Source organism: Eptesicus fuscus, chromosome 5, assembly GCF_027574615.1.
Source record: "Eptesicus fuscus isolate TK198812 chromosome 5, DD_ASM_mEF_20220401, whole genome shotgun sequence".
Classification (NCBI taxonomy): Eukaryota; Metazoa; Chordata; class Mammalia; order Chiroptera; family Vespertilionidae; genus Eptesicus; species Eptesicus fuscus.
Genome location: NC_072477.1, coordinates 90139646 through 90164143, shown reverse-complemented (window position 1 = coordinate 90164143; position 24498 = coordinate 90139646). Strand labels below are relative to the sequence as shown.

Genomic DNA, 24498 nt, shown 5'->3' with positions numbered 1-24498 from the left:
TATGAGGGAAGCAGCAGATCAATGTTTCTCTCTCCCTCTCCCTTCCTCTCTCTAAAATCAATAAAAGATAATCAATTTTTTTTAAAAAGGGGAGTATTCAGGGACTATCCCAAGGTACAGGTTCAGGGACTAACCTGTGTTTTTCTGTACCCATGTTAGGCCCCATTACCAGTTTCATTTGAATCTCACTGAAGTGGCATGAATCTGTAGGAGCACTAAAAACGCTTGCAATATGATACATTCACAATATCAATCTGCTTTGGGCTTTCTTCATTTGTATAAGGTCCAACCTTATAAAATTAGTCTTTGTCTAAGTTTTAATAATCTAATAGCAATTCTTGCTTGCTTGTCAGTGTGATAAATAAGCAATTGCCTCAAATGCAAATAACTATTATCTGGGAAAAGAAAAATTATTAAAATATTACTACCAGAAATGCATATTAGCATACATGAAACTGGAACAATTTTACAAATAAACAAATTAGTATATATAAATGGGAACAGATTCTCCAAGTTCTGTTAGTTTTAATGAGTTGTTGGATTTTTCGTTCTTTGGTAAACTTTTCAAGGCCTATACCAACTAGTGCTGTTTGGTGTTTATTATTTTGCTTCTTTTCTAATTCCAAGTCAATGGGAGAAACTGTGTGACTTTCTTTGGTAAACTGATTCTTAGTGTCTTATTCCTTTATGCTCATAAGATGCACAGAAATGCCCTTAGTAAATATCTACCTGCTGCCTTGGTTGGTAAGAATGTTATTCTAAAGTCTGAGTTTACAAGATAAACTTTTTTAAGTTTATTTTTTATTGCTGACATTATTAAAGATGCTCCCTATTTCCCCCCCACTTTTCCCCTCCCCTCAGCTCCCGCCCCACCCCAGGCCTTTGCCACTCTATTGTCTGTGTCCATGGGCTTATGCATATATGTATATAAGTTCTTTGGTTAATCTCTTCCCATCCCCCACAACCCTCTCCCCTCTGAGAACTGTCAGTCTGTTCCATCCATCCTTGCCTCTAGATCTATTTTGTTCATCACTTTATTTTGTTCATTAGATTTCACATGTAAGTGAGATCATGTGATATTTGTCTTTCTCTGACTGGCTTATTTCACTTAGCATAATGGTCTCCAGGTCATCCATGCTGCAGAAAAGGGTAAGAGATCCTTCTTTTATACAGCCACATAGTATTCCATTGTGTAAATGTACCACAGATTTTTTTTATCCACTGATCTACTGTTTCCAGATCTTAGCTATTATAAGTAATGCTGCTTGAACATAGGGGTGCACATTGCCTTTCTGATTGGTGTTTCAGGATTCTTAGGATATATTTCTAGAAGTGGGATCACTGAGTCAAGCTTCAGTGCCATTTTTATTTTTTTGAGGAGACTCCATACTGTTTTCCACACTGTCTGCATTCCCACCAGCAGTGTACTAGAGTTCCCTTTTTTCCACAAACTCATTAGCACTTGCCTTTTGTTGTTTTATGAATGGTAGCCATTCTGACAGGTGTGAGGTTATACTTCATTATACTTTTAATTTGCATTGCTGTGATGATTGGCATAGGTAAATTTCTGGGATCTTTTTGTTCCATTGATCTATGTGGCTGTTCTTGTGCTAGTACCAGACTCTTGATTACAATGGCTTTGTAGTACAGTTTTATATCCAGTGTCATGATCCCTCCAACTTTCTCAAGATTGCTACAGTTATTTGGGTCCTTTTTGGGTTCCATATACAATTTTGAAATATTTGCTTTAGATTTGTGAAATATGCTGATGATATTTTAATAGAAATTGCATTGAATCTATAGATTGCTTTGGGTAGTATGGACATTTTAATGATGTTGAGTCTTTCACTCTATAAACATGGTATATGCTTCTACTTGTTTGTATCTTCCTCCATTTCTTTTTTCAATGTCAATAGTTTTCTGAGTACAGGTCTTTTACCTCCTTGGTTAAGTTTATTCCTAGATATCTTATTTTTTTGTTTTTTTTGTTTTTGCAATAGTAAATTGGATTTTTTTTTTTTTAGTTTCTCTTTCTGAAAGTTCATTATTGTGTATAACAATGCCATCGATTTCAGTATGTTAATTTTGTATCATGCTACTTTGCCAAATTCATTTATTAAATCTAGTAATTTTTTGGTGGAGTCCTTAGGGTTTCCTATGTACAATATCATGTCATCTGTGAATGATGAGTTTTACTTCCTCCTTTCCAATTTGGATGCCTCTTATTTCTTCTTCTTGTCTGATCACTGTGGCTAGAATTTCCAGTACAACATTTAATAAGAGTGGTGAAAGCAGACATCCCTATCTTGATCCTGTTCTTAAGACAAATGCTTTTAATTTGTACTCATTTAGTATATTGTTGACTGTAGGTTTGTCATATATGACTTTTATTATGTTGAAGTATGATTCTCTTATTCCCACTTTGCTGAGAGTTTTTGTAAAAAATGGGTGCTGGAGCCCAGCCGGTGTGGCTCGTGGTTGAGGGTCGACCCATAAACTAGGAGGTCATGGTTCAATTCCTGGTGAAGACACATGCCTGGGTTGTGGGCTCGAAGCCCAGTAGGAGGTATGTAGGAGGCAGCCGATCAATGATTCTCTTATCATTGATGTTTCTATCTCTCTCTCCCTCTACCTTCCTTTCTCTGAAATCAATAAAAAATATATTTTAAAAATGGGTGCTGAAGTTTGTCCAATGCTTTTTCTGCATCTATTGATATGATCATGTGAGTTTTATCCTTCATTTTATATGGTGTATCACATTTATTGATTTGAAATTATTGTACCAGCCTTGAATCCCTGGAATAAATCCTACTTGGTCATGGCATATGATCTTTTTAATGTATTGCTAGATCATATTTGATAGTATTTTGCTGGGAGTTTTTTTTATTATTATTACTTCTACAATTTCATTAGTTGTAATCAGCCTTTTCAGGTTTTCTGATTCTTCCTGATTCAGTTTTGGAAGAGCTTCCAGGAATGTGTCTATTTCACCCAGGTTGTCCATTTTGTTTGCATATAATTTTTCCTACCATTTTCTTACAATCCTTTGTATTTCTGTGGTGTCAGTTGTTACTTTGCCTCTTTCATTTCTGATTTTATATATTTGGGTCCTCTCTCTTTGCTTCTTAAAAGTTCATCAGTCTTCTTATCTTTTCAAAGAACAAGCTTGTGGTTTCATTGATCTTTTGTATTGTCTTTTTAGTCTCTGTCATTTATTTCCACTCTGATCTTTATTATTTCATTCCTTCTGGTTTAGGCTTTGCTTGTTGTTCTCTTTCAAAGTCTTTTAATAGTTGGGTTAGATCCTTTATTTCAGCTTTTTCTTGTGTCTTGAGGTAGGCCTGTAATACTATGAACTTCTCTCTCAGGACTGCTTTTGTTATAACCGATGGATTTGTGGTTGTTGTGTGTTCATTTTCGTTTGTTCCCAGGTAGTTTTTTATTTCTTCCTTGATCTTATTGATAACTCATTAGTTTAAATCCATTGTTTAATAACATGCTTATTTACCTTCCATGTGTTTGAATGTTTTTGAGTTTTTTTGTTGTAGTTGATTTCTAGTTTCATGTCACTGTGATCCGAGAAGATGCTTGATATGCTTTCAATCTTTTTGAACTTGTAAAGGCTTACTTTGTATCCTAACATGTGGTCTATCTTTCAGAATGTCCCATGTGCACTTGAGAAGAATGTATATTCTCTGTATGAAATGTTCTGTAAATATCAATTAAATCCAGCTGCTTTATTGTGTCATTTAAGGTTCAAGGTGAATGTGAATTTTCAAACAAGAGGAAGTGTATTGAGACCTTACTGTTTGCAAGGAAGAGACCCACCCCTGCACTCTTGAATAATAAGGCTTATTCATAAAGCAAAAACAGTGTCTCAGAGGCTTGTTATTATGCCCAGTAATTCTGTTGCCCTTGTTCTCTGCTCCTTTCTCCAGTCTCCAGGCAATGACTCTGATTGGGTCAATGACTTGGTTACCAATGACTATGGAGCATTCCTTGCTGGAATGAAATCAATATTGAGTCCTATTTGTTTTAGCCAAAATAAGACAGTTGTTTTGGATCAATACATATGACTTATAAACTACAGCAGGGAGAACTTTCTAAAGCTTCTTTGGAAGCAAAGCTGGCCTTTGGGAAAGTACAAGTACTTGAGCTTCTTGAACCTGACCAGTAAGGGAATAAAAGATATTTCTGTCTATAAATATGATGGGGAAGAAGAACTAAATTTCAGATAAGCTCAAATTAAATTAGTTTGAAAATAAAGGAGAGGTAAGTGCTCTGCCTTTAAGAAAAGACCCGCAATACTGTTGGGTGGCTTTAAGACAAATCAATTAACATTATCTACTTTAGTTTGCTTATCTTCAAGTAAATATGATATAAAATTGTCCTTGCTCAATAATTGTACACATCAGGGATAATGTATGTTAAATGACTGTCAATGTGACCCTGGCCAGTGTGGCTTAATTGGTTGAGCATGGTCCCATGCTCAAAGAGGTCAAAGATTCCATTCCTGGTCAGAGCACATGCTCAGGTTGAGGACTCAATCCCCAAAAGGGGGCTGCAGGAGGCAGCCAATCAATATTTCTCTCTCTCTCTCTCCCTCTCCTTTTCTTTCTCTCTCTCTAAAATCAGTAGAAACCTTTCAAAAAATGACCAACCTTGTGTAGGGACAGCAGGTAAGGTAACTGTTGTGATTATTACTATTACTCTTACCTGCTCAGACAATAAGAAGGGGGCTTTACAATGAATATGCAAGAATCTATAAATTCCTCCTCACTGCACAATGGTTAAGATCATGGGTTATGTAGGATTAAGACTACTTCCTAGATATGAGATTTTAGACAAGTTATTTAATCTAATGTGACTCAATTATCTCTACTGTAAAATGGGATAGGATTACTTTCTATCACAAAGAGCTCTTGTGGGGATTAAATGAAATAAACTAAGTTCTGCTTAGAACAATGCCTGGCATACAATAAACACTTAATACATGTTCTCTGTTAAGCTATCAATCTTTATTTCATGAATCCTAAGACTGAGGCCCATGATTTGCCATGTTAGTAGGTGGTGTAGGGGGTGCTGAAAGACCTTCTTTCCCTTCTTTTCTCCTTTTTTTCTTTCCTCCCTTTCTCCCTCATATATCTGTTTATTGGATTGGATTGAGATACAGTAATTCCTGCCTAGTTGATTGGGATTTAGGACATCTGATTTCTTTTCATTTTCTTTTACCTACAGCCCCTGCTTTTGCCAGGGCACCAATAAGTACTCACATAACTTGCTTCCACTGTAACAAAATCATATTATACTTTTGTCTTTTGCCACTAGCCTACAACTATTAGCTGTCATGTCCAATGTTCCAAGTTTCTTATTCGAATCTTCAAACTTGAGAAATCAATAAGGTCAAGGAAATAAAAACCAGTGTTTGCATAAGTGTTTATTGGACTTTTCTTTATCATCTTTCAGGTCTTGTAGAAATTTGCCTGATGCACCCCCTCGATGTGGTGAAAACCAGGTAAGGTTCTGCATGAACAAGTTTTATTGACTTTGGCTGATATCCAAATTAAGGTCTGTCAGAACACTAAATGCTAGAACTTGTCCCAGGCCGGTAGCTTCTCCCAATAATGGCATTTGTATTTACTTCTTAAAGAAAATACTATTTGACGGATAAAATGTGAACAGTGAAAAGCATTTCTGGATTGAGGTCATCTGAAGGTATATAATATTTTACTGCCTTCACATGACAACCATAAGGTTTGATTTGTGGCTAAACTGGTTGAGGTAAATATATCCAAATGATGTGAAAACTAAACTTTATCTAGTGAATTATTATAGCAGACTTTCATTTGGCATTGTATATAACAGATTACTATTTAATAGTTAGCATTTTGGTGTGAGACTCCAAAATTTCAACTAAACTTCTTAAATGGTGCTTAAAGAATTCATTCCTATAACTGTTTCCCAATGCAGAGTGCCATGTTTCCAGGAAAAGGCATTTGCTCTTAAAGGTACATACTAATAAGGGCAATATAGTAAATCTATTTACCAAGAGGAAAAAATCTTATGGGTTTTAATATGATTGAAAGCATTTTAAAAAGTTAAACCTCTCCTGAATTATTGAACTCTTTCTCTCTCTTTTTTTTAATTGGAAGCTCTTAGAATGTAGTGAAAGTTTCATTTATTTGTGTAAAACCCAAGAACACGCCCTAGCCAGCTTGGCTCAGTGGATAGAGTGTTGACTTGTGGACTGAAGGGTTGTGGGTTCGATTCTGGTCAAGGGCATATGCCTGGGTTGTGGGCTTGATCCCTAGTAGGGGGCATGCAGGGGGCAGCTGATCAATTATTTTCTCTCATCATTGATGTTTCTATCTCTCTCTCCCTCTCTGAAATCAATAAATATATATTAAAAAAACAAAACAAAACAAAAACCAAGAACACTATACCTAGGTTGCAACTTAATAGTGAATAGGGACATGCAACAATGGGGGTCAAACAAACCCTACTGCCACAATTAGGAAATAAGGTAGTCTCCTTTATCCATGGTTTCTCTTTCTGAGGTTTCAGTTACCCACGGTCAACAGTGGTCCGAAAATATTAAATAGAAAATTTCAGAAATAAACAATTTATCCATTTTAAATTGTATGCTCTTCTGAGTAACATGATAAAATCTCACATCATCCCACTCTGTCCTGCTCAGGACATGAGTCATCCCTTTATCCAGAGTATCCAAACTATATGTGTAGTGTAATAAGGTATTTTGAGAGAGAGAGAGAGAAACCATATTCACATAACTTTTATTACAGAATACTGTTGTAATTGTTCTATTTTATTATTAACTAGAGGCCCAGTGCACAAAATTCATGCACGGGAGTGGGGTTCCCCCTGCCGGCCTGATAGCCCCCAACTGCCCTCCCCTGCCGGTCTCATGGCCCCCAACTGCCCTCCCCGGCCAGCCTCATGGCCCCCAACTGCCCTCCCCGGCCAGTCTCATGGCCCCCAACTGCCCTCCCCGGCCAGCCTCATGGCCCCCAACTGCCCTCCCTGGCTGGCCTCATGGCCCCCAACTGCCCTCCCCTCCCGGCCTCAAGGCCCCTAACTGTCCTCCCCTGCCAGCCTCATGGCCCCCAACTGCTCTCCCTGGCCGGCCTCATGGCCCTGAACTGCGCTCCCCTGCTGGCCTCATGGCCCTGAACTGCCCTCCCCTGCTGGCCTGATGGCCCCCAACTGCCCTCCCCGCCCAGCCTCATGGCCCCCAACTGCCCTCCCCGCCTGGCCTCATGGCCCCCAACTGCCCTCCCCGCCAAGCCTCATGGCCCCCAACTGCCCTCTCCTGCCGGCCTGATGGCCCCCAACTGCCCTCTCCTGCCAGCCTCATGGCCCCCAACTGCCCTCCCCTGCCAGCCTCATGGCCCCCAACTGCCCTCCCTTGCTGCCTCTGCCTCAGCCCCCATCACTGTGGCTTTGTCCAGAAGGAAGTCAGATGGTAGGAAGATGTCCAGTCTCCCGGTCTAATTCACATATTACCCTTTTATTAGTATAGTATAGATTGTTGTTGTCAGTCTCTTACTATGACTAATTTATAAGTTGAACTTCATCATATGTATGTATAGGTATAACCACAGCACCTATAGGGTTTGGTACTATCCATGGTTTCATGCATTCACTGAGGGTCTTGGAACATATCCCCCACAGATAAGGGGGGAATACTGTACTTGATAATCCAGGCTGGTCATTGAGTGGACATGTTGCTTAATTTATCCAAAGAGGCTGAAGAATCTTAGGTTGTTGAAAGCCAAGAAAGATACTATGGCATGCATGTCATATTACATTTCTAATAGAGGTAGAGAAGATGAGAAATTGGCCTCTGCCTTAGCTTGGGCTCTATAACAAAATAGCACAGACTGGGTGGCTTAAGCAACAGACATTTATTTCTCACTAGAGGCCTGATGCACAAAATTTGTGCAAGAGTAGGCCTTCCCTCCCTCTGGCCACCAGCACCTGGGACCCAGACTTCCCTTGCAGAGGGAGGCCCTGCCCACCTGCCGCAGCCCACTGGTCAGTGGCCTGGGCCTCTCTTGTTGGGACAATTGTGGAGCCACCCGATTGATCGCCCCGCTGGCCAGTGGCCTGGGCTTCCCTCTGTGGGGTGATCATGGGGCGATGGCCGGGCCCCCGACCAATCGCATCACACTCACCTTGGCTGGCTTGGTGCCAATGGGTGTCATAGCATGGTCCCAGATGGTCATCCGGATGCTCGTTCCACTGTTCGGCCGTTTGGTCAATTTGCATATTATGCTTTTATTACATAGGATAGTTCTTGAGGCTGGGAAATCCAAGATCAAGGTGCCAGTCAATTTGTTCTTGGTGTGGGCCCTCTTCCTGACTTATAGACACTCACCTTCTTTCCCTGTCCTCTCATGGCAGAGAGAGGGGCTCGGATGTCTCTTCTTTTTCTTATAGGGGCACTAATCCCATCATGGGGCTCCCCCTATGACCTCATCTAAACCTAATTACTTCCCTAAAGTCTCACCTCCAAATGCCATCACATTGTGGGTTAGGGCTTCAAAATATGAATTTGGGGTTTGTAAATATTCAGTCCATAACAGCCTCAGGTCACCAAACCCTAACAGAGAGAACAAGACCACAACTCATATTCAAATATGTGTGTACTCCCTGGACTGTCTATTTTAATAAATAAATTATATCTTATTATTATTTTATTTTATTTTTTAATAAATCTTTATTGTTGAAAATATTACATAAGTCCCTTTTCCCCCATTGCCCTCTCCACCCCTCTCCCCCACAAGACCTCAACCCACTAGTATGAGAAAGTAAAATTCACTGCCATGTCTTTCTTAGACTTCATGTTATCTTCTTTGAAAAGCCAGAATATTTTTGCTCTTCTTGATGAGGAATAAAAGTGTTTTGTCTTTTTTCACTTAAGGGAAACTGCCTAAATTTTTAAATTGTTCAAATGAGCATGAAGGAGAAACAAGAATGATTTAAATAAGATATCACATTGAAACTATGGTTATTCAGTCACTCAATCCTTCACTCATCCATTTAGCAACATGTATTGAGTATCTGGTATTATATGGGTTCCAGGCTAGCTTTGCCCTCAAAGAGCTCACAGCCTGGTGAGCTAATAAGAATCTCATCACAATGAATTTCAAAAACTATAATACAGTGACCCTTGAACAAAGTAGGTGCCGACCTCCTGCATAGTCCAAAATCTGCGTGTAACTACTATATAATTTCTTTATACGGGAGTTGAATAGAATACTCCTTAAAATGGATGTGCCAAGTTACTGGGGCTTTATGTCTCCTTTGTTATGTAGATATTTTCATGAAAATTGCATTGATTTATTGGAATTAGTCACATGCCCTTGCCTAGCTTCAGGGGAAGAGAAAATACAATCCTTCCAGGTGCACTAAAGGAGAAGGGAACTGGATACTGGATGGTATTTGACCTGCATAATAATAAAAAGTATATTGAATAAAAGCCCACAATTATAGAGTAAACTGAAAGCCCAAAATATGTGCAACTGATTTTGCAATAGAAATAGAATATGCAAGAGTGGTAGCATTTATCACTGGGCACTAACACACAGGTGATAAGGAGTAGACAGAACAGAGTAAATAATGCTAAAATATTTTCAATATTATATATATTGTATAGGAGATAACTACATTTCTAAATAAGATAAACTGTAAACTACAAGAGATAATATCTGAAACCATGTAGCATTAGTTATTTGAGCAGGTCATTTTCCTAAATGACATCCAAGAGCACTGGGTTCCAGATTATTTCAAGGATTATCCAAGTGGGGCATAGTAGACATCAGGCCAAACCTCACTTGCTTTACAGGTTTTTTATGAGCTGCTTTGCCTCTTCTGAGATATCTTTACTTGAAGGGTGGTGTACTTAATCAATCTGGGTATAGAAATGGCTCATTTTCCACAATATCTCAAAATAAACGTGTTTACTTCTCGAAGTCTAGTCTCTTCTTTTGGCAAAATAAATGTGTTTACTTCTTCGAGTCTAGTCTTTTCTTTTGAGATTCTATTTGTGCCTAATCCTTTTATTTGCTGAATGAAAGATAACAGATTCTAAAAATGTATTTTCAAATTCTTTCTTCACAGAGATTTTTTTCTATTATTTTTTTCATTTTGTAAATGATCAATTCTGTTAACCCAGGCTGGAGGAATAAAGGGAAGTGGTGGTGTTAACAGAGGCTGGTACAAGCTAAAACCATAGCAAATCTGGTCTAGTCGTAGCTGGAGGCTCAGAGGACAACAGCCACTGCCTAAAATTCACTGCCTGGGGCAGACAAGGAGGATGAGAAATACTCTGGTTTCTCCTTTTCCACACTCTGCAATCTCCCATCAGTGCTTCTGTATCTGAACGCATGGAAGCCTGGGAAACCAGCCTCACAGAGGGCAGTCCCTCTGGATAATAGAACAGAGCAAAACAAGGGAAGAGTGAGAAATGGGCCTGAAGACAAACAGAACCAGGACTGACATACTATCATTTTAGTGAGATTTGGAGAAAAAGCTGACATAAACATGCTTTTTTTTTTAAATTGAGATATAATTGACATGTAACATTATATCAGTTTCAGGTGTACAAGTTAGTAATTCCATATTTGTATACATTGTGAAATGATATCACAGTAAGTCTAGTTAACATCCATCACCACACATAGTTATAATTTTTTTTGTATGTGATGAGAACTTTTAAGATCTACTCTCTTAGCATCTTTCAAATATACAGTATAGTATTATTAACTACTAGAGGCCTAGTGCATGATTGAATCATGCACTTGTAGGGTCCCCTACACGCTTTCGTTTTTCGCGGTGGAGCTGGGTGCTGGCTCGGCGGAGGCTTCTGAAATGCCTGCTGCCTGAGCAGACAGGCACCCAGCTCCCCGCTTTTGATGGTCCACGGCCGCTGAGGGGGGCTGCCGCGGACACCTGGCTACCCTGCTGTTGAGAGGCACAGCTGGGTGTCTGCGGCAGGACCCCTCAGCGGCCGCGGATCTGGCCATTGAGAGGCACATGGGGCGGGAGTCCCGCCCCCTGCACTCCCGCCCCCTGCGCCTCTCAGCAGCAGGGTAGCCCCCCTCAGTGGCAGCGGATCCGTGCCTCTCAATGGCCGGATAGGCCACCCCGAGTCCCGCCCCCCAGCCTCCCACCGCCCAATCATGGGCGTAGCGGAGTGATGGTAATTTACATGTTACTCTATTATTAGATAGGATAGTTACCATGCTCCATATATCCCCAGGACTTATTTATTTTATAACTGAAAATTTGTTCCTTTAGACCACCTTCACCCATTTGGCCCACCCCCCACCCACAGGCTCTGGTAACCATCACTCTTTTCTCTGTATCTATGAGCTTGGGTGTTTGTTTGTGTTTTAGAGTCCACTTATAAGTGAGATCACATGGTGTTTGTTTTTTTAAAACATCTTTATTGAAGTTATTGGGGTGATACTGGTTAATACAATTATATAGATCACAGGTGTACAATTCTCTAATACAGCATCTACAGTATTGTATTGTGTGTTTATCACCCTAAGTCAAGTCTCCTTTTTATTTATTCCCCTTTACTCTCTTTAACCACCCTCCCCTCTGGTAACCACCATACTTTTGTCTGTTTCTATGAGCTTGTGGGGTTTGCGTGTGTGTGTTTTCTTAATATCTTCACCATTTCTCCTGTCTTTGTCTGACTTATTTCACTAGGCATAATGCCCTCAAGGCCCATTCATCTTTCATGTTGTCACAAATGGCAAGATTTCCTTGTTTTTTATGGCTTAATGATATTCCATTATACATATGTGTGTGTGTGTGTGTGTGTGTGTGTGTGTGTGTGTGTGTGTCACATTTTCCTTTTCATTCATTGATGGACATTTAGATTGCAAGCATGCATTTTCAATTCATCATGCTTAACAGGAACTTGCTTAGCATTTTAAGAGATAGTTAGAAGTTATAATCAATAAATCTTTTATAGAGAGATTTTAGGCAATGTGGCACTTGGCTTTCTATAGGAAATAGCTTTCCTGCCCCGTGTAAGTGTAGCTCCTGAAATAGACCTAATGTAAGCATCGACTAGCCATATGAAAGTTGCCTTGTTCTAAGTGTCCTCTCTAGATTTTAGCAGAGGAGATTTGGCTACAATGCTGTACACATGGCAGTTAGGTAGACTCAGTCTCCTCTGAGGTTCTCCCCAGAGACATGCATATACACTGTTTTGTAGTCCTGTTCATATACAGAGAACTTTGTGTACAATTGTGGGTGGACCCTGTCAACCGATGGTCATTGGTACCAATTCCATGCCAACGGGAATCCCCAGTGTGGGGTGTGGTAAAGAAGGAAACTTTATTCAGTGCAAAACTGCTCAATTGTGATACAACACGGCTGTGAGCACTGCCCGGCTGTGAGGCAGCCCTGGGGCCAAGCCCCTCTCTGGCTAGACCTCACTGGCCTGCTCAGTTCTGTGCCCATTCACTCTGCTCTGGAGTTTCAGGTCAGTCAGGGAAACTCAGTCTTTGGTGGAAAGGGAAAGTGCACTTTCAGAGACAGAGGGGAGCTGACTTATATTGAGAGAAGTCCCCACCCCTGATCCTTGATTGGTCCATCCTCATGCAAAGGAAGACTGCAAATCCTCACAGTTTGATTGGCCTAACAAGCCCTGTCCTGATTGGTCAGAATGGAGCCACTCTGGTGGGTACAGATGTTGATGGGGATGTAGCTGTTGTAGGAGAAAAACCTCAGTCTTGTTTGTGAAAACAGGACTCCGGGAACTCCTTTTGAAGGCCTGGCTCCCGTGGCAGAAACAGGGCAGGCAGGCAGCTCAGCGCAGAGGCAGGTAGTGCAGTGCGGGCTTCCCCTGACGTGCAGAGCGCAGGAGAGGCCCCTGTGCAGAAATGGCTGCTAGGCTCTGTTTTGTTTTCCCTTTTATTTATTTATTTTTTTGAGTCCAGTTAGCCACCAGAAGCGCTTTTTAGTAGGTATCTTCTTTCTCAGGGTCCACAGCCCTCCTGTTCAGAACCAATAGCTACAAATGACAAAAGACCCTATTTACGTGTACAACTGGGAAGAGCAAAGCTAGCTTCTGGCTTTGTATTCTCCAAGAATTTAAACAAAATGATCGGTGACATCTCATAGCTCTCACATCGCCTCTCATTCTCTCAGTCGCTCACTCTTGCTCTCTTCCTCCCTCCCCCTCTCCTTTCAGCTTTTCTTTTCCTCTGCGTGCTTCAGTTTAGGCGAGCTTCTCTCCCCTGGCGCCAACAGCTTACACGGTCCTTGGTGTTCTTTGTGCTCTCTCTTGAGCATAAGCTAGTAGTTATGAATTCTAGAGGGAATCCATCCAACCAGAAAATTTTAGAGTTAGGCTGCCTGGGTTCAAATTTGCTTCATTACTTATCCTATCTAATAAAAGAGTAATATGCAAATTGACCATCACTCCAACACAAGATGGCTGCCCCCATGTGGACACAAGATGGCCACCACAAGATGGCCAGCAGGGGAGGGCAGTTGGAAGGGACCAGGCCTGCAAGGGAGGGAAGTTGTGGGCAATCAGGCCAGCGAGGGAGGGCAGTTGGGAGGGACCAGGCCTGCAAGGGAGGGCAGTTGGGAGCGATCAAGCCGGTAGGGGAGCAGTTAGGCATCAATCAGGCTGGCAAGGGAGTGGTTAGGGGGTGATTAGGCTGGCAGGCAGAAGCAGTTATGGGCAATCAGGAAGGCAGGCAGGCAAGCAGTTGGGAGCCAGCAGTCCTGGATTGTGAGAGGGATGTCCGACTGCCTGTTTAGGCCCGATCCCGGTAAGGGTCCCAGATTGGAGAGGTTGCAGGCTGGGCTGAGGGACACACCCGCCCCCCATGCATGATTTTCATGCACCGGGCCTCTAATTATCTATATAACCTCAGGCAAATTACTTAACTTCCCTGTGCCTTAGTTTCCTCATCTTTAAATGAGAACAACAATGGTATCTACATTATTGGGAGAAATAAATAAATGTATATATAATGTTTAATTCTGTTTCAGCAAAGGAAAAGGAAGACAAATGGAGTTTATAAGGTAGTCAGGGAAACATAGTGTGGGAGACGGGAAATGCTTAATATTGGGTCAGGCAGTTTCAAGTTTCCAAGCCGGAAGACTTGTGTTATGTGAGCACTGCATTTAAATCCTTCCTGAGAAGGGTGTTTGCAAGTAGAGACTCCTTCTGGGTCTGAGGGCAGGAGAGCATTGGTTTAGTCTGTGTTCCTGTTGACGTCACTCCATGCTTTATGTTAGGGCGATGTGCTGACATTATTAGGTAACCCCCGTGGCTAGCACAGTGCCTGGCCTCCTGGAGGTGCCCAGTGAATGCTGTTGAATAAATGAGTATTTGGCAACAGTCAGAAGTAATCGCCCTATGAATTTTATGGCCAAACTGGAATGTCTAGAAAGTGAATAATACTCAGCTCTGCTGTTTTCATTAAAAAAGAAAAAGAAAAAAGTAAGGTTTCATGAAAGAGGTGAGAAGTAAGAATCCATTGAAATAGAAAGGGAGAAATTCATTGATAGGATGGTGGGCAAAAGCATCTCAAGCTGTGGTGGAGTTTCAGGGACTGAGTGGGAAAGAGTGAGGTGGGAGGGTTTCCACTGGGTGTGCCAAGGTAAGAGGTGGGTGGACCGAACTGGCAGCAGGGATTGAAGGTGCTGAGGGAACATGTGACAAGCTTTAAGATGGACCTTCATATAGGACCACACCGGCTAAGCGAAATGAAATGCATGACACATATGTAATGTTAAGTTTTTTAAGAGCCACATTTTAAAAAGTAAGAGGAAACAGGTAAAATTAATTTTAACAGTATGTCTTATTTAACCTCATTACCCAAAACATTGTCGTAGCAACATGTTAACCAATATAAAAATTATCAATGAGATAATTTATATTCTTTTTTATACCGACCCTAGAAATCTGGTGCATATTTTACACTTAAAGCACATCTCAGTCCTGACTGGTCAGTCACATTTCCAAAAAGCTCAACAGCCCCGTGGAGCTAGTGGTTAATGGATTAGGCAGCACCGGCCTGCAGTGCCGTGGGAAGGGAGTTCTTTACAGGGAAGGAGACTTGATCCAGTGGTTTCTTTGTAAGAATACTCTTGCTTGGAATGGGGTTGCTAATTTTAAATAAGCAAGGTCCTATGTGGGTGGGAATTTTACTACAGATGCATTTGAAGGTTTGTGCCTGTGGGCAGAAAATGGCTCTCAAAGCTCCAAAGATTTATCAAAGTCACAGTCCAAGGAGGTTTTACCTTAGATCCCTTTCACACCTTTGTTTTCAGGAAGGGAAATGGTTCTTTGTGCTTCAGGAAGAGAGAATTGCTGATGTATTCTGTCATTTTCATAATTTGTGTTTTATTTCATTTTTGAAAGGGGCATAAATCAGGTGCAAACTAAATTAATTGCTGATCCTGCAAGGACTGATCCTTTAAAAGCACGTGCTGTGGAAGAGCTGCAAGGCATGTGTTCCGGTGGGTGCGGGAAGGTGAGGGGGGAGGGGCATTTCACCTCTCCTTGTAGACATGTAGTCAGAGGCTGCTAGTGAGTGGACAGGCCAGCACACACCTTGGCTTTCATCCTTCCTCCCATCAGGACTTAACTTGCACTGAAAAGTCTTATCAAACTTCTCTCAAAACATTTTAATCACTGTGTGAATTCTAAAGACTCACATGGGTTAAAAAACTTGGCATCGCTGTGTTGTTACATATCTGCTTATGGGGCTTCTACTCGATCTGTGAGATTGATTTAGGTTCTCTATCCCAGGCCCCCAAACGCCACTGAATCTGAAACTCAGGGGTGGGGCCCACCAGGATTTGTGTTTGACACCCTCCTGGGTGAATCTTAAACAGCGAGCCCAGACTGATCACTGGTCAGCCTTTGGAAACCAGTACTGAATACCTATAGGCAGTTCAGTAAAAGGTCTTCACGTAAATAATTTCTCGTGTGTGTGTGTGTGTGTGTGTGTGTGTGTGTGTGTGTGAAACCTCTCATTAACCTGTAGTTCTCATTGGTTTATTTATGTAAACTGCTTTGTTAATAGTGAATGGAGGTGGAAGGGCAGAAGTTTCCTTGAAGAGTTCATTCTGTGGTTTGTGAGAACAATATGGGAATATATTATCTACAGCCAGAAAAAAAACACATATTTTGTCCTCCTGAGTGGAGATTCAGGGACAAAAATCAGTGCCAGAAGATGGGAGAAGAGTGAGTATTGTTTGCTATGGAGAGAAGGTAAATGGCTCTAATGGGTAAAAAATGATTCAGAGGCATAAGCCCACCACACACTTTAATAAAAGAGAAATTGAGGATGGACTGTGGTGAACGGCTGCTTTGTGGGGAGCCCAGCAGAGAGCGAAGAGCTAAGGACTGGGGAACATCTCCACCTCCGTGAGGGAAGAGGAGTGTGGGGAAGGGGGGGGACTGTGATCTTGAAGCTGGACACTTAATTTGGAGGTTGGACGGGGGCGTTGAACAACCATTGGGGCTAACAGAACAGCAGGATGGAAACAAAGGAATGAAGAATGCTTTTCCCCAAAAGATCCTCTTTTTAAAAAGGACAGGAATCCTTTGAAAACGGGGAGAAAACAGAGGGAAATTCTTAGTTGGAGTATAGAGTGAAGGCAGTAGAGGCGATAGGATTAAAAGATATTAACGGGGCAGCTGAGAGGGTTATTTCCAAATGTCAATGATTTGTCCATAATATAAAACATTAAAATCACATTCAGGGCTACACCATGGTCCTACCTGATTTCTCACTGTGCATAGAAATTCAGGGCTAGACCACTGTCATGGCTTGTTTCTAACTCCGGAGAGAATGTGTCTAAAGTAAAACAAGAAAACCAAGATGGCGACATAGGTTAAACACCTAACCTGCAGCCGGGCACAACAATTTCAAAAATACAACTAGAGGTCAGAACGGACATCGCCCAGAACCACAGGAGAGCTGGCGGACTGAAATGCCCACAGCTGGGGGGAAGGAGAAGGCCACGGGGACAGTCGGGGAAGCCGTAAAAGCCTGAGGTATGGAGAAACGGGCGGAGACACGAGCACACGCGCCTGCGGGGAGGATGGAACCGGAGAGGAGGGGGCGGCTGATGACCTGGCCGGAGTTCACTGGCAGGAAGGAGATAAAGGCTCCGGAGTGCGCTGAGCACCGGCTCCGATTGCACTGAACCCCATTCCGGGCGAAACCCTGGGAAACTCACTCACTTTCGCAACTCCGCCGCCCCCGCAGGCCGCCCGGCCTGGGACGCTGGGGACGCCGCCGCAGCGGCGGCGCCCGGAGCCCGGCGGCCTCCCAGCACCCGTCCCCGCCGCGCAGCCCCCGCGCGCCTGGTTCCAAGGGACGCGCGCACCGCGCACCGGACGGAGGCCCGGGCGCCCTTTCCGTGCACCTCCCGGCGGCGCTAGACTTCAGTAGAGTTGACTGAATTCAAGGGATTAAAAAGTATAAATTGGGGGGACGCCACGGCGGCGACGTCCGGAACACGGTGATGGCGGTGCCTGGGGCTCGGCGGCCGCCCAGCGCCCGTCCCAGCCGCGCAGCCCTCCCGCGCCTGGTTCCGCGGGACGCGCGCACCGCGCACCGGACGGAGGCCCGGGCGCCCTTTCCCTGCACCTCCCGGCGGCGCTAGACTTCAGTAGAGTTGTCTGAAATGAAGGGATTAAGAAGTACAAATTGAGAAGTTTGAAAAAGATGGCAGCGGAGGTTAAAGGCTGTTCTGTTGCCTCGCTCCCAGCGAAATCGGAGGGGATGAGGTGTGGAGGTGCGTGGGTCTGGCTGGTGGCGGGGGAAAGGGGCTTTTGTTCCAAACCTAAGGGAGATTAGCTCTCCATCACCCTGAAACCCATCTTCTGGCGAACCCCGGGAGACCCAGATGCCTGCGGGGAGAGGCGGGACTCTTGCAGAGGTGCGCCCAGCAATCAGTGTTTGCTGCGCTGGAGTGCGGAACGAGGGGACTTAGATACATGGAAGGCAGAAGGACCAGACTCACAGCCATCGAGGCTCGCCGCACCATGGCCTGTTGGCGCCCTGAGACCCCGCCCCGCCCTGGGACCCGCCCCGCATGTTTTGAAGACCTGCCCCGCAAGTCTTGCAGGCACACCTGCGCCCCAAGCAACGGCTTATGCATGTGGGTGGCCTGCCCTCTGGCAGCGGACCAGATGATCTGCTGTTCTAGTCAGACTGCTCCAGGGCCACTCAGACAGGAGGAAGAAACTACAGTTTTTGCTGTAATCCTTGCTGAGTGCCTAAGGCAGTAGCTGATCTACACCCCATTGGAGACCCAGAAACGAGGGCATCTAGTGGTCTGTGGGAGATGACACCAGATTTCAACCACGTGCATAAGGGACACATTCAACGGGAATATTCAGTGAGCGCCAAAGCTTTGCTGCACCAAGACCCGGCCCATAAACGTGTCTCCTGCACAGCAACTCTTCCTTTATAGACAAAGAGAGCCCCCCCAGTGACACCAACAACAATCAAGACTTAACTATACAAAGGAGGACCAAGATGGAGGCATAGGGCGGAAGCCTGATTGTTGCCTACCACAACAACTTTGAGACTACAACAAGAGAGCAGAGCAGACACCATCCAAGACCACCATAGGGCTGGCTGAGTAGATGCTCTACAACTAGAATAAAAGAGGGGTATGTGGGATGATGCTGATGCCGGTGACCCAAAGACCACACTTTAAGAACTACAGCTCAGGCGACACAAAAGAACTATGGCTCAGGCGATACAACAGCGGCCTGGAACGTGCTTGGCGCAGTTCCCCCGGCGGTCTCCGGCTGAGGGGACGGCTCCACTGGCAGCCAAGCACGGACAGACGAGCCCCTATGAGACATGGGGTGGGAGACTCCGCGCTTGCTGACCTCTGAGTCCGTTAAGAATCTCAACGCCCCGGAAGCGGCCAGGTGCGCATGCTCGGCGACCGGCCACCTATGCAGACCCAAGGGCCGACGCAGCGACGCCAGACTGGCCCACCGCCATGCACCGGGTGCACCGGAACTTCGCCGAGCCACCGCCCGACGAGTTCTGCAGCAGCCATACTGGAGCTCTGGAAGGATGGCCAGGGGAATTGCTGAGGGGGGATTGACCGGCAGGAAATGGGATCGGGAAGACGGGGCCCCGCTGAGACCCGGGTGCGGGCGGGGTTGCGCGCCTCTGGACTCGGGTGTGGTCACACGCCTCTGGGTATAAGTGAGGCCTCACGTCCCTGGGTCTAGGTGAGGCCACATGCCCCTGGGTCCAGGTGAGGCCGGACTCCGGGTCCGGGTGAGGCCAAGTGCCCCTGGACCCGGATGACGCTGGACCCCATGCCCGGGCGAGGCCAAGCGCCCCTGGGTCTGGGAGAGCCCACACACCCCTGGGTCCAGGCGAGACCATGTGTCCCTGGATCCGGGTGAGGCTGCGTGCACCTAGGCCCGGGTGAGCCCAAGTGGCCCTGGGTCTGGGAGAGGCCAAGCGTCCCTGGGTGCGGGTGAGACCATGTGTCCCTGGATCCGGGTGAGGCCTCGTGCACCTAGGCCCGGGTGAGGCCACGTGCCCCTGGGTCTGGGAGAGGCCAAGCGTCCCTGGGTCCGGGCGAGACCATGCGTCCCTGGATCCGGATGAGGCCTCGTGCACCTAGGCCCGGGTGAGCCCAAGTGGCCCTGGGTCTGGGAGAGGCCAAGCGTCCCTGGGTCCGGGTGAGACCATGTGTCCCTGGATCCGGGTGATGCCTTGTGCACCTAGGCCCGGGTGAGCCCAAGTGGCCCTGGGTCTGGGAGAGGCCAAGCGTCCCTGGGTACGGGTGAGACCATGTGTCCCTGGATCCGGATGAGGCCTCGTGCACCTAGGCCCGGGTGAGCCCAAGTGGCCCTGGGTCTGGGAGAGGCCAAGCGTCCCTGGGTCCAGGTGAGACCATGCGTCCCTGGATCCGGATGAGGCCTAGTGCACCTAGGCCCGGGTGAGCCCAAGTGGCCCTGGGTCGGGGAGAGGCCAAGCGTCCCTGGGTCCGGGTGAGACCATGTGTCCCTGGATCCGGGTGTGGCCTCGTGCACCTAGGCCCGGGTGAGCCCAAGTGGCCCTGGGTCGGGGAGAGGCCAAGCGTCCCTGGGTCCGGGTGAGACCATGTGTCCCAGGATCCGGGTGAGGCCTCGTGCACCTAGGCCCGGGTGAGCCCAAGTGGCCCTGGATCTGGGAGAGGCCAAGCGTCCCTGGGTCCGGGTGAGACCATGCGTCCCTGGATCCGGATGAGGCCTCGTGCACCTAGGCCCGGGTGAGCCCAAGAGGCCCTGGGTCTGGGAGAGGCCAAGCGTCCCTGGGTCCGGGTGAGACCATGCGTCCCTGGATCCGGATGAGGCCTCGTGCACCTAGGCCCGGGTGAGCCCAAGTGGCCCTGGGTCTGGGAGAGGCCAAGCGTCCCTGGGTCCGGGAGAGACCATGAGTCCCTGGATCCGGATGAGGCCTCGTGCGCCTAGGCCCGGGTGAGCCCAAGAGGCCCTGGGTCTGGGAGAGGCCAAGCGTCCCTGGGTCCGGGTGAGACCATGTGTCCCTGGATCCGGATGAGGCCTCGTGCACCTAGGCCCGGGTGAGCCCAAGTGGCCCTGGGTCTGGGAGAGGCCAAGCGTCCCTGGGTCCGGGTGAGACCATGTGTCCCTGGATCCGGGTGATGCCTTGTGCACCTAGGCCCGGGTGAGCCCAAGTGGCCCTGGGTCTGGGAGAGGCCAAGCGTCCCTGGGTCCGGGTGAGACCATGTGTCCCTGGATCCGGATGAGGCCTCGTGCACCTAGGCCCGGGTGAGCCCAAGTGGCCCTGGGTCTGGGAGAGGCCAAGCGTCCCTGGGTGCGGGTGAGACCATGTGTCCCTGGATCCGGGTGAGGCCTCGTGCACCTAGGCCCGGGTGAGGCCACGTGCCCCTGGGTCTGGGAGAGGCCAAGCGTCCCTGGGTCCGGGCGAGACCATGGGTCCCTGGATCCGGATGAGGCCTCGTGCACCTAGGCCCGGGTGAGCCCAAGTGGCCCTGGGTCTGGGAGAGGCCAAGCGTCCCTGGGTCCGGGTGAGACCATGTGTCCCTGGATCCGGGTGATGCCTTGTGCACCTAGGCCCGGGTGAGCCCAAGTGGCCCTGGGTCTGGGAGAGGCCAAGCGTCCCTGGGTACGGGTGAGACCATGTGTCCCTGGATCCGGATGAGGCCTCGTGCACCTAGGCCCGGGTGAGCCCAAGTGGCCCTGGGTCTGGGAGAGGCCAAGCGTCCCTGGGTCCAGGTGAGACCATGCGTCCCTGGATCCGGATGAGGCCTAGTGCACCTAGGCCCGGGTGAGCCCAAGTGGCCCTGGGTCGGGGAGAGGCCAAGCGTCCCTGGGTCCGGGTGAGACCATGTGTCCCTGGATCCGGGTGTGGCCTCGTGCACCTAGGCCCGGGTGAGCCCAAGTGGCCCTGGGTCGGGGAGAGGCCAAGCGTCCCTGGGTCCGGGTGAGACCATGTGTCCCAGGATCCGGGTGAGGCCTCGTGCACCTAGGCCCGGGTGAGCCCAAGTGGCCCTGGATCTGGGAGAGGCCAAGCGTCCCTGGGTCCGGGTGAGACCATGCGTCCCTGGATCCGGATGAGGCCTCGTGCACCTAGGCCCGGGTGAGCCCAAGAGGCCCTGGGTCTGGGAGAGGCCAAGCGTCCCTGGGTCCGGGTGAGACCATGCGTCCCTGGATCCGGATGAGGCCTCGTGCACCTAGGCCCGGGTGAGCCCAAGTGGCCCTGGGTCTGGGAGAGGCCAAGCGTCCCTGGGTCCGGGAGAGACCATGCGTCCCTGGATCCGGATGAGGCCTCGTGCGCCTAGGCCCGGGTGAGCCCAAGAGGCCCTGGGTCTGGGAGAGGCCAAGCGTCCCTGGGTCCGGGTGAGACCATGTGTCCCTGGATCCGGATGAGGCCTCGTGCACCTAGGCCCGGGTGAGCCCAAGTGGCCCTGGGTCTGGGAGAGGCCAAGCGTCCCTGGGTCCGGGTGAGACCATGTGTCCCTGGATCCGGGTGATGCCTTGTGCACCTAGGCCCGGGTGAGCCCAAGTGGCCCTGGGTCTGGGAGAGGCCAAGCGTCCCTGGGTCCGGGTGAGACCATGTGTCCCAGGATCCGGGTGAGGCCTCGTGCACCTAGGCCCGGGTGAGCCCAAGTGGCCCTGGGTCTGGGAGAGGCCAAGCGTCCCTGGGTCCGGGTGAGACCATGTGTCCCTGGATCCGGGTGAGGCCTCGTGCACCTAGGCCCGGGTGAGCCCAAGAGGCCCTAGGTCTGGGAGAGGCCAAGCGTCCCTGGGTCCGGGTGAGACCATGTGTCCCTGGATCCGGATGAGGCCTCGTGCACCTAGGCCCGGGTGAGCCCAAGTGGCCCTGGGTCTGGGAGTGGCCAAACGTTCCTGGGTCCGGGTGTGACCATGTGTCCCTGGATCCGAGTGAGGCCTCGTGAACCTAGGCCCGGGCGAGGCCACGTGCCCCTGGGTCTGGGAGAGGCCAAGCGTCCCTGGGTCCGGGTGAGACCATGCGTCCCTGGATCCGGATGAGGCCTCGTGCACCTAGGCCCGGGTGAGCCCAAGTGGCCCTGGGTCTGGGAGAGGCCAAGCGTCCCTGGGTCCGGGAGAGACCATGTGTCCCTGTATCCAGGTGAGGCCTTGTGCAACTAAGACCGGGTGAGGCCACGTGCCCCTGGGTCTGGGAGAGGCCAAGTGTCCTTGGGTACGGGTGAAGCCAGATCCTGGGTCCGGGTGAGGCCGTGCGCCCCTGGATCCATCCGGGTGAGGCTGGGTCCCAGGCCCGGGTGAGACCACGCGCCCCTTGGATATGGGTGAGGCCACGTGCCCCTTAGTCCAGGTGACGCCGTGCCCCTGGGATCGGCCGAGACCAAACCAGAGGTAGTCAGACCTCCATTACCACCATTTGTCCACCATCCAGAGCTGAGGGGTCAGTGCTGACATGTACACATAAGGAACTACTGGACATCGAAATTGGGTCTCAAAAGAACTGTTGGTCCAGGGGGAAGCTCGCTACAGATTGATTCATTTGCCTGTCAGCATAAATATTATTGCTCGTCTCACATTCAGTTCTTATTAGTATATATCTAGTGACATTTGATCTCGTTCATCTAGAGGAAATGATGAACAACATAGACTGAGGAACAAGAACAGAACCAGAAGCAAGGAGGCATCGATCGGACTATCGGGCCTCAGAGGGAGGATACGGGAGGGTAGGGGGAGGGTGGGGGGGAGGGGGAGAGTTCAACCAAAGGACCTGTATGCATGCATATAAGCCTATCCAACGGTTAAGTTCAACAGGGGATTGGGGCATGCGTGGGGAGAGGGGTGGGATGGGAATGGGGGGATGAGGACAAATATGTGACACCTTAATCAATAAAGAAATTAAAAAAAAAAAAATAAAAAAAAATAAAGTAAAACAAGCAAGGAGCAGAATCGCAGTCCTATAAACTATATTTTTACTGGGACTGTGTCATGTAGATAATTTAACCAGCGGCCACATATAATGGTATGAAATGGTTACCGTATCCCCTAATACATGCGAGTGTAACTTCACCTTTGCTTTGAGGTTTCATAACTCTTTTAGGGTTTCTCTTGGATTTATTTCATAATTAAAAATGTCTTTTTGTAGATACTGAACCAAAGCAAGGAAGTGCTGGGTGCTGGGCACACTGCAGCTCTGCATTGACTATGCCATCCCTTTCCATGGAGTCATCATTAAAGATTTTATTTATTAACATAATCGAATAAAAATGGTACACAGGATGGATAATATATTTGGAGGGGATAGAGGTGACAATGAACTATGTTCTGCTTGACACATTGTAGGGCTGCAGTGAATATGTACTTTCAAATGACATTTGTTCCTGCCTAAGTGCTTTATTACAAATTAAATTTATCCTGGCTAATGAGTTCATGGCAAACTCTAAAAGGTCCCACATTTGTATAATGATTTCATTCAAAAGACTAATATAACCTCCGCATGACCCTAAACCAGAGAAAACGATCCTGCTTTGTGCACTGTCCAGAAGGCTGCATGTCTACATTCCGGATAGGTGTCACTTTCTGGAGAAAGGCAGAGGGTCTGGGGATGACGACCACAGCCCATGAAGAGATTTCACTAATATTTCTTCTGGGGGTTTTACTTGGACAATGTCCTGCCTCTTTGGGATACCAAGGGTTGTATCAGAATTATGGAAAACTCAGAAGGGCCCACACTCGAAAACCTGGCTGCTCCCTCACATTCAGTGGTCCTTCCCACCGAACATAATTACAGTTGTTTCCGTAACCATAGGGAGTGCTCCACACGTGCCAGCCTTTGCTGCTACTGAGCAGTTCTAATCACTTTTCCAGTGGCCCAGCAGTGACAAGGAGGAGAGAGGCTGAGAGGACACCTGAGGGGCTGTTGCTCTGAGGCAGTGCGGGCGGGGGGGGGGGGGGAATAGGTGGGG

The 24498-nt window shown here is 47.6% G+C and overlaps 1 protein-coding gene across 1 annotated transcript in view; it reads left to right on the top strand.

Annotated features, from left to right (window-relative positions):
• The first annotated feature begins 4485 nt into the window (after positions 1-4485).
• The window catches only part of SLC25A21 (solute carrier family 25 member 21), a 208064-nt gene continuing 188051 nt past the window's right edge, over positions 4486-24498 (top strand). Inside the window, exons 1-2 of the mRNA XM_054715652.1 lie at positions 4486-4516; positions 5467-5515. Of these exons, the coding sequence (XP_054571627.1) occupies positions 4486-4516; positions 5467-5515 (80 nt within the window). The remainder of the gene's footprint in view (positions 4517-5466; positions 5516-24498) is intronic.